Source organism: Dermacentor variabilis, chromosome 4 (assembly GCF_050947875.1).
Source record: "Dermacentor variabilis isolate Ectoservices chromosome 4, ASM5094787v1, whole genome shotgun sequence".
Lineage (NCBI taxonomy): Eukaryota > Metazoa > Arthropoda > Arachnida > Ixodida > Ixodidae > Dermacentor > Dermacentor variabilis.
In genome coordinates this window covers 1,304,805-1,315,838 of record NC_134571.1, presented here as the reverse complement: position 1 = coordinate 1,315,838, position 11,034 = coordinate 1,304,805, and the positions used below count along the sequence as shown (strand labels likewise).

General features: G+C 46.6%; 1 protein-coding gene across 2 annotated transcripts in view; it reads right to left on the bottom strand.

Moving 5' to 3' along the window:
• LOC142578557 (cysteine and glycine-rich protein 1-like) overlaps positions 1-11,034 on the bottom strand; it is a 36,748-nt gene that overhangs the window by 9,966 nt on the left and 15,748 nt on the right. For both annotated transcript variants that reach the window (XR_012827225.1, XM_075687930.1), the window contains exon 4: positions 3,320-3,467. Coding sequence is in view for 1 of the 2 variants with exons in the window: in XM_075687930.1 (XP_075544045.1) it covers positions 3,320-3,467 (148 nt within the window). In the remaining variant the exon portion in view is untranslated. The remainder of the gene's footprint in view (positions 1-3,319; positions 3,468-11,034) is intronic.

Sequence of the window (11,034 nt, the reverse complement as noted above, 5' to 3'; positions counted from 1 at the left end):
TGTGAATAAGGCACTACCAAAGGCCCGAGTTAAGAAGTTAACTTTTTACTGGGTGAAATTACAAGTAACACTCAAAGCACAATGATCTTTGGTTGCAGAAATCTGACCTCTTGAGGCTAAACATTGGCAGCATGAATAGGGTTGCTAAACACAAGGCCTTATCACTTGAGGTCCCCAATTGCAGAGAATCAAAGTAATCATTTTGGTGTTGCCAGAGGTCTCGCCTTCCACAATCTTAATGTCGAAGAAAAAAAAGAAAAAAGACCCCCCCCTCCCCCCCATAAAAAAAGTAAGGCACAGATTCCCAGCGATTCACCAACTGATAATTTGGACTCTAAGGGGATCGGCAAAACGTCCTAATAATCAGGAGTCTGACATACCTGATTTGGTAAAAATAAGCGACTTTATTCTAAAAGTGGCCAAACAAGGTACATCATATTCATGGATTGCCCACTTCGGAAACTACATACCTTCAATTTCACATGACTATAGTGCCAGATGCATCGGCGTCTAGGGGCGACGGTTTTCTTGGCAAAGTGCCAAGCATGCTATCTTTTGTATGACTAGCTCAAGACACATCGGCTTCTGTGGGCAACATCACTTTTGTCATCACTGTGCGGAAACACTGCCACCCTTTGATGCATCCAGTGCTAGTCACATGAAATATTGCGAAAATGAATGTGTCTTCTGAAAGTGATCATTTATGCATATGCCCCGCGTTTGTCTAAGCGCATTGCTGCACGCACATACGCTTGTCCTTGACCTAGACATTCTGGGACCATGATTTCTTAGCCATGTTGTTTGCGCTATTCGTTTTCCTGCTTCGTCAGTGGTCAGAGCGATGATATCGACAGGACAAGTGAAGGATTAGCCAGCCACAAACAGTAGGTGATAAGAAAGGCATAGAATCGAGAGGAAAGCATCGCTGAAAAATCGTGGCCATGCTGTTGCTACAGATAGATGAAAGTACCCAGTCAATGCTTGCACCGAATTCACATCGACGACTACTAGATCAACTAGGCTTTGCTAGTTTTGGTTTTGCACAGCACTGGCGACATGGCCGATGACTATGTCGGCAACGTCTCAAAACAAAAACATTGCTATTTATGCTCGAGTTGGTCATGCAGTCGAAGTCCAAATAGTCACATGATGCGGCATAAGGTGTCCAAGATTTCAATCGTCCTTATACGTTTGTCTATGGGGCAAGTGGCGGTGCTGTGGGGCTCTACAAATAATCAAACATGTCCAAATTACCAGCATCCAATCAAGCATGTCTAAATTATCGGTCGTTGACTGTACTGAAATTAATAGAGTACTTTTACCACAAATACTATGTGCTTTAGGCGAGCACTCAATATGTGACAACTTTTGGATATAAGTAGCAGACAAATTTTTCAGAGCTGCTCGATTATTTAACCACAGCATCGCTACCTAACTCAAACGAACCAACTTGAAGGTTTTCCGTGCAGGGAAAGAATACATGATGGTGACCGAAATTTTGAATGTCTCTGAGCTGCAGTGCCAGGTCTCACTCTGAATTAACCTGCAGCCCATTCCTTATAACCAATGGATAACACTGACTGAAATTTCAGACATCATGCTGAATCTCGCTCAATTTTTCAGACATAATGCGTGCGTGATGTTGCAAAACAACACATGTGGCAGCCATGAATGAAGCTTCTGCAATTTAAGTTGTTGTCCCACATCTATGTGATTAAAATCGTAGCTTTATTTGTGGTGTCGGAGGCATTTTGAGACTGCATAAGACAGTGTGGAGGGCAGTTCGCTCAGGTGAAAATAGCACTGTGTCGTCAACTCTAGGTGACAACGGAGGCTGTGTTGGTAAGCTACGATGGAGGAGTGGACGTGAAAGATTCTGATGTGAAAGTGAATTGTACCTACATTTTTTTTCCCGCCTTTCCAAGTGCCACATAGCCACTGTGAAGGGATATATGGTGACACAGCATCAAACTGTGACTGGTTACCGACTCTCAAACTGAATGAAACCGAAAAGTGGCTGGCGATTGTACTTCCTCGAATGCCAGTTTTACCAAATTGGTTACATCGAGGTTTAACTGTACTACTACCGTATTTACCTTATTCTAATGAGCCCCCAAATGTAACACACACCCACCGAACTTTCGCTAGTAAAAATTAAGAAAATAAAGATGCACCTGTGTGTAATGTGACCTTAATTTATACAAAGCAAATATAGCATGCTCTCAACAGTTGTGATCACAAAAAATGCGTCGCACAGGATTTACCTTGATTGAAGGAATATTTTTTAGTGAGCATTCGTAATGACAGTGGTGTATCATCGGCAACATCAGTGCTTCATTGGCCACAGATACCAAGCATGCAAGAACGGTATTCTCAAGCAACTCCTTTTAGAGGTACTACTACTATCACTTTGACAGAATTCTATGCAATTCTGCACTGGAGTTGAAGTATGTCGGCAAAAGTGTTTCTGGCACCGTGGGCAGCAGAGCTTGGCCATATAAGCCAACGCATCCCATGCAGTCGTGCAAAATTTTGCGAATGCGACAGTATTTCCGAAAGTGATTGCCCGAGAACGCCACTAACGCCAGGTCGTAATTGACCACAAAATTTATTCGCTGCAACCTTCATTAAAACATGCTCTGTTGCCATGTTGTGATGACAGGCTGTCTGCAATGCTGCGAACACAATTTTGGTATTGTATCCGATTATAACGCGCAAGCAATTTTTGTACCCGTTTTCTCAGGGGAAAAAGGTTTGCATTAGATCCGGGTAAATCTGGTACATGTCAGTGTGGTGTTGACAGAACAGAATATGTAATGTGTCATAATACATTTGAGTATGATTCTACATTTACAATTTCTCATTTGCAACTGAGAATGACACGACGCAAAGTGACACAATTAGTATTTATATTTGTGTAAAGGTTTCCATTGCATTACTAGACGTCCCCAGTGCATCTGTCGGAAATTCTATGTGGACATCCAATCCTTTGTCAGTATCTTCCGGACATACCACAAGATATCCCTGTTATGGAATGTTGAGAACTCAAACGGGGATAGCTGTGGTAACTTGAAAAGGCTTTGCCCCCATCCATGTATCAATAGGCATGTAGGCCTTCACACAGAGGCAACAGCTGGCACCACTGTTTATACACTAGGCTGGCATCGCACTCTGTTTGCTGCAACAATGAAGCAGAGTTTGTGGTCTCAGAAGGAAGTCGCAGATGAGCCAAGTGGACCTGCTCTGTGGGCACACACCTAGACCACACAATATTGCCCACTGAAGATGTGTCACTCTCAAGAGGAAAATGTTCACTCACTGCTCCGCCTCCCATTTTCTTCTCGGCCATGTAAACTGCCTTGCCGCACCGAGGGCAAACGTCAGTGCCTCCCCAACGATTCTGGGTCACGGGCTTCACAGTGCCATTCTGAGGTGCCACATGCGCTTGAGCTGTCGCTGGAATGTTGCTGTGAAGAAGAAAAATGCACCGCAAGAATTGGACCAAAAAGAATGTACGTTCATTGCAATCACTGATAATAATAGGGTCGTTGACTTGAAAGTGGCAGCAAACATCAATCTCAGGTTTTTATGGGACTTCTGGCGCCTTAAATGATTTGCTGCGTATATTGATAATAAGTCCCTCCAGAGACAAGGAAACAGAACTAATGTATAATCACCATCATCAGCCTATTTTTATGTCTCTTGCAGGAGGAATGCCTTTTCCAGCCACCTCCAATTACCCCTGGCTGGCTATTAGCTGATTCTGAGCTGTGATTGCAAATTTTCTAATTTCATCAGCCCGCCTAATTTTCTGTCATCCTTGACTGCGCTTCCATTCTCTTAACCGTTTAAGTGTTGGCGGAGAAAATATAATGAAGGAAAAGAAAAGTGTTCAGAAAATGACACTTTTTAATATTTAACGTCTTGATAACAACTTTTTTGCAGATTTGAAATTTATGACATGGTCGCAGTAAATTTACGACTTGTGTCTAAAACACACAAATGTAAAACGAGGAGGCACTGGCTCCATATCGTTGTAACTTTACCCAATGCTGCGATGTATCAAAACTATCGCCATATTCAGCGACATCAGAGTCACTGGATGTTTTTACAGCACTGAAAACATTGGCGTCACTGTTAATGCATTCATGCAGAAGCAAATCACCCTTGGAGTTTGACGACTCAATCAAATGAAGATCGCATTTTCACGACGGGCACACCAATACACGACTGGCAGCCACCGGATGAACATAGAGTCTGTAGGCCTCCTAGCAGCCAAAGAGGCAACTCGCCGGAATATGAAAATGAACTGGACCAGCCTGGCCTGTTACTGGCATCGGAAAGAGCGCCCAAACAAGTGGACAAAGCAGACTCGTCCTTGGGTGCTAATTGCAAGGAAAAAGTGCAACTAAGACTAGTCCACGGCACTTAAAGGGTTAACATTTAGCACACTTGAGCAAGATTATAGCACACACATTAGACTAGAATTTGATAAACATTGTTAGTGGCAATACAAGTTGATAGTTTAGCCCCTTGGTTATGCTGATTGATTCCTCTGTCCTAAAGCCAGTATTCGCTAAAGTATACAGCAGAGATTATTACCACATTTTGCTCAAAAATTACGTTACTCTTACTAAATATTTGAGGAATTGACTTTAGACCATTAATTAAATTTAGGTGAAACTCAGCCTCTCCAAGTGAGGCAGTTAGCATCGGTCCCTGAAAGAAATATACTAGTGTCACTGGCATACATACATAATAGGATGATTCAAATGAGAACCTTAATTCTTATATGGCAAATGCTGAAATACAGAATAATTATACAATTATCAGTTTTCTAGTGATAGTGACCTTGGCACCCTTGAAGTGCAATGCACATATTCCAATGCTTCAGAGAGGAGGAGTGAGGATATACGCACAAATGGGACTTCTTTTTTACTCTGTTTTTCCTATACGCTATGCGCAGAACCTATAGGGGCGCCACTGAAGGCTGCGTAGCCGTTGGAACCGTAGGAGAGCCCTGCGGCTTCCACTGCAGGCGGCATGACTGAAGTGTGTGCGTGCGATTTGCCATTTGTGTGCGTCCCAGATAGTTACTTCTGCGGTGTCAGTGTGCGCAAGGAAATCACACTGTACAATAGTGGACATGTGTCCGACTTCATGGCTGTCTAGGACAACATTGTCTCCTTACGCGCCAGATGTTTGCCGCAGATGAGCATCAACGTTGCAAGCTTGCCTATGAAGTAGAGCTCATGGCCAATATGCCGCTTTCATTACACGCCCCGGCCACTAAAGGCTTCATTTGTTGGTGCGTGAACCAAAGTTCTTCATGCACACACTTGCTTCGTTTACATGTCATGTATTTTTATAGTAGGTTGAGGGAGTGCCGTCGCACCTGCGAATACATGATTCGTACATGGCCACGTGAGAAGCTAGTGACGGTAAAGCTTGCAAAACCAGCACGATGAGCTTGAGCAAAATAGCACATAGAGACTCCGGCAGTAATTAAGGGTTGACTGTTTTTATGCTTTCATCTTACCACTGTCTGCACAGCATGGATTTCACATGTTCCATCGTTAAACAAGCAAAGCGTTTCTATGATTTCATGGGAGCACGCAAGTCAGATATCAGAAGACGCCATAGCTGAAATTTGCCTGCCTGGTCAGTCAAGAGCATATTGTTTTTATATTTTATGTTACTTTTTAGTGCCTCTGCCAATTTTACTAGTATCACCCTTGCAACCAAATACAGAATCAAACCGCATGTTGTAGTATCGCCTTTTGTAGTTCCCCAAGTCTGAATAGCCAATGCAGCGGTTTTTAATTAGTCACAAGAGTACCACCTTGACACATGATTAGCAGTGTGAAAGCAAATACAAAGCATGCCATTAAATAATTCTTGTAAATCACATGCAACATTGAAATCATTTTCAAAGCAGAGACAACTACAGTGAAGCAACATGAACATATATTGACCAATTTCACGCAAAAGAAGAAAAAGTGAACAAGCACTCACAAGTACCACTAACAACTAAATAAAGAAAAAAAGAAACGAAGTTTTCAGAATTGACCACAATACATGACACAGCTGGGGTAAAGTGAAACTGCATTAGTTGCAGACATCAGGGCTTCTATGTTCAGGCATTTCCCATTACCGCGAAGTGACATTGAGAAGCATTCAAAACGAGGTTGAATGCACTGTCAAAGCCTTTAATACTCACAGATGCCAGCTTGTACAGTCAACATGCAGATGGCTGAAGCGAGCGTGCACTGAACGTTTTATTCCGCAAGTCGCATTTCAGTGCCATAGATAGGTGGAGTAACAGCCGATGCCGTGCAACGCGTGGGAGATTGCGCGACGCTTTTTTGAAGGCGCCGTCTCCTGCTTTTTAATATGGAGCCCTTTGTTCAAAGCGTCTAAACACAATGAACGCTTCACAGCTTCGCCATGTTCACCATTCGTCATGTTCTATGCCAGTGCCCGCAGCACAGTGTCAACAAACAATCGCTTTCCTTCATGCTGAACCAGTTCGACAACCAGCCGCTGTTGGAAGAAATAATTTTACATCTACGCGACTTAACATCGCATCAGAAGGCCGTGCAAGAGCTACTGTGCTCCTTGAGATTGACCAGCCTGTCAGAATGCCTGTGACTGAAACGCCTTTTCTGTTGTGGGGATGCGCGACCCTCGCGCGTCCCCTGATGTTTTTCCCGCATAGCGCGTCTCCTGTATTTCGGCTTCGCCGCGTGATGCCCGCGGCGGTCGATGTGGTTGGGGCGCAGTGCGAGAGATGGCGCGAGTGTTGCGCTGCTAACGCCGCCGACAGGCGAGGTTACTTGGGCGCCGAAAGGAAGGCGCTTGCTCTCTTGGGGTTCGGGAAGCAAGCGGGACGGACGTGCCGACCTGCGCGTGCGCCGACCCCTGCTTCTGCGAGACCGTCTCGCGTAGCCGCCTCGGAACGCGCCACCATCCGCGTGACCGTACACGCGAATGACCAGGCGTTGGGATCCAGCATGGGGCGAACATATTCTCTCGCAAACCGGTCGCAGTGAGTCTGACTTCTAGATTTGTCGCGCGCCCATCGGCATGTTTTGTGGATAGCAACTCGGCTAGCAGGCATTGATCTATGAAAGGTGCAATAAATGCCCTTGTGATTGTTTGCACTACTGTGTTGTCGTTCCTTTGTCCCAAGAGCACGGGTGAGAGACCCCACATCTGGCTGCCCAACGTGGGACTCTTGGGACATCGGACGATAGATTTAACAGTTTGCTTCGTTTGAGACCTTTGTTTGAACCGAAGCGTAGGCCTAGCGTGAATTTTGATCGCTAGCATCGGCGGCGTGCTTTCTTGAGCGAGGTGATGGTGGCTGTGGTGTGTTTGAACATGTCAACATGCTAAGCCTTTTCGCAAGTGTTTTTTTAATGACATTCGTCAGTACAAGAGCCACGTGGTCTGCATCCTGGGAGAGCGAGGCTGCGCGCCCGCGGAGCAGTGGCAAGCCTGAAGCGAGTGAGTACGGAAGCCTCGTGGGTGGTCCGAATTGCTTATGTAAATAGCTTCTTCTATCTCTTTGACTCGGATGAAGTCGCGGCTCTGGGAGCCAGGTGGCCGCGGGCCACGGGTGCCACTACGGGCTGACTGGTATTGCGGCCTGGCACCGGGCGCTCCGACACCGTCCAGGACAGTGGGCGCCGTCAACTCTGATGCTGTGCGCACCGAGCGGAGTAGGACCACCTCACAGAGCTGACGTCTCCTCGCGGCTGCCTGTTTTGCGCTCATTTTGGGGTGTTGTTTTTGGATGCCGGTTGTTGTCAGGGTAGCGACGTTTTAGGCCTAAGGTTTTACGAAGCTGCCTGTCGCACGTGGAGGGACACAACCTGGTGGACCGTGGCGTTGAGGTGTTGCAATTTGCTTCCCTCATTCTATTTCGCCTCGCACGAATTGAAATTACTCGTTCGACTCAAGGAAGCAAGCTTCGTTCACGTGAACTTAGCATCCGAGTAGCTGCCCGATCTTTTGCTAGCCGAGTTGAACATCGTACACACGTGGGCGATGCGCATGCATAATTCCTCTCCCTTGCACTACTTTAGTGTTTGCCGAATGTGTTGAGTGTACGCAGCGTGATTGGAGTCACCCCTGGCTTGCTGTCACCTGCACATAGTCTGCGCTGCTGCCCCGGACTACGATCGAGCCACCCCGGGCGATGGTGATGCTGTGGCCAGTTTGGCGCGGCGACTTCGGCGGCCTCCTGTATCCAGCTCGCAACCCTCGGCGACGGACAAAAGAGCCGGCGGTCACCGACAGCTACGGCGGCTCTTGCCAGCAGGGCGCGTCGGCGCGAGCGACACTTGCTCATTCCGACTACTGCGTCATCGTTTCCGGAGTCCTGGCCTGGAATCGTGCCGCCGAGTCTGCAAAGCTGCCGCTGTGACCGGCGGACGCCAGCGGTGTACCCAAGGACAGTCGGCTCGCATGTTATGGACAGCGTGTAGACATTTCTTCTGCGCGACCACTGTTGCATGTACTATTTTGTTCGCAAAGCACGGGTTAATGTTAGACCGTGTCACATGTTTCGCCGGAATAAGAAGTGATTTAAGGTTGGGGGCATGTGGGGATGCGCGACCCTCGCGCCTCCCCTGATGTTCTTCCCGCATAGCGCGTCTCCTGTATTCCGGCTTCGCCGCGTGGCCTGCGTGATGCCCGCGGCAGTCGATGTGGTTGGGGCGCAGTGCGAGAGATGGCGCGAGTGTTGCGCTGCTAATGCCGCCGACAGGCGAGGTTACTTGGGCGCTGAAAGGAAGGCGCTTGCTCTCTTGGGGTTCGGGAAGCAAGCGGGACGGACGTGCCGACCTGCGCGTGCGCCGACCCCTGCTTCTGCGAGACCGTCTCGCGTAGCCGCCTCGGAACGCGCCACCATCCGCGTGACCGTACACGCGAATGACCAGGCGTCGGGATCCAGCATGGGGCGAACATATTCGCTCGCAAACCGGTCGCAGTGAGTCGGACTTCTAGATTTGTCGCGCGCCCATCGGCATGTTTTGTGGATAGCAACTCGGCTAGCAGGCATTGATCTATCAAAGGTGCAATAAATGCCCTTGTGATTGTTTGCACTACTGTGTTGTCGTTCCTTTGTCCTAAGAGCACGGGTGAGAGACCCCACACTGTTACCTGTTTTCCTTCATTCTTTTTTAAATTTTTCTTTCTCCTTTTGCTCTTTGTGCTTTTTGAAGTATCAAACTATGCAAAGTTGTCTCAAGACATCGCTGATAGAAGCGTTAAATCCTGATCAAGAATGCAAACATGACAGCACGTGCATAGGCGCAGACGGGAACAGTGCTCGTCCGAACCCGCCTACGCTTCGCAGACTTGACAACAGGCGGCGTTGTCAGCGTTTTGTGCATAGTGTATACCACCACTCCACGATTTTGAATGGTACATTGAACAATTTTGCATTTCGAATGCATTAACAAAAGAAATGTTAGCCGGCGGCACAGCCTATCGTCATCACTAAGCATCGCCACGATCAACAGGAGTGCTTCTTATACACATATGACAGCAGCAACGAATCTTCATGCCAGTTTATTCCCTTTTGGCTTGTTTCTTTTGTTTTTGTTTTGCACAGCAAAATACCATGCTGCAGCTATCTGATGCTTCCATCTGTCTTCTTTATGAAGGTAAAGATGGCGGCATTGCGTTGACGGAAAGCCACACGATCCGTGATGTGATGGTACCTCCTGAAGCCCAATTTTCTACCCAATTTTTTTACAGCGAAGGTGCTAAGAGCTAGTTTCTCCAATATGGTGTCCGCATGTAGAAAAGCTATCATCATTAGCAATGGATCCAGCATTGTCGTATACAGCTGGCTCGTTGGCGCACCTCGGCGCTAACTCATGAACATGCTTGTGCCAGTGCTCCCACATTCATCATAGTCATTAAATAATTATGACGACATAACCAATAATTGAGAAAGACTTTAATGAACTGTCAGAATTTATCCAGTGATAAGCACCAGGGCCGCACGCTTCAGCTTCGCTGGTTAACCATCTGTACAAACTGCTTGGGCTGATAGGCAAGCTTATAAAACATTGCCGCCTCTCTTGTCAACTACATTCCAAAGCATGGAGGCATAGATTCAGTTTTTCTGGGTAGGACTTGTACTCAGTTGTTCAGGTGTCACTAACAGTGAAACATTGTAAAAAAAACGACTTCAGGATGGCTGCATTAATTAGAAGATGATCACATATACATTAACATGCACAGACAATATTTTAAGAAGCACAGTGAGCCTTGTAGTTATTGAAGCAGTGTCTCAATAATGGTGTTTCGGTCTGACCATGTACCATTTATTGCAGACAGAGTGTTCAAGCAGGTACAACACACTGTTCAAGTCACGGTTGAAGTTACCTATAATCCCAAGACACAATTTAAAAGCTGAACTGAAAGCCTGCTTGTTGTGTGCGATGCATGATACCCAATCTCAAGAGCCAGCAACGTTCGCAGCCATGACAGTAGACATGAAACATCCACAGTCCATAGAATGTAGTTAAAGAGGTATTTCACAAGGCACCAAATGTGCCACGTACGAGCTGTACCACATACGAGCTTTGCTACAGAATCGATGGCAGTATTTACTACCACTGCCATAGAAAGCCAGCACTTTGATTTTATGGGTCACATGACCCTGTTTAGCTCTGTCCTAGTTGATCATAGACATTTGTTGGAAAATGCATGTTTCACCTTTAACCATCCAACAGTTGTTGACCATGTATGGTAGAGAACACAGCTCCTTCGTTCACCCAATATAAAATTATCCACCGAGTTGCGCATGCTGGTACGAACTGAAATTGGTGTTGTTCTCCAGTTGCGTACTTGTTCACTTTGCCATCGCTATCACCAGGCTGCAACCAAGAAGCCTACTGGAAATGACCTATAATGCCTAGAGCATCCCGGACTCTGTACACAGCCCACTTTTTAATCCTAAACCCTTCCCTATTAGAAACAAACAACATCATGTTTGCCACACGGAAGCTGACT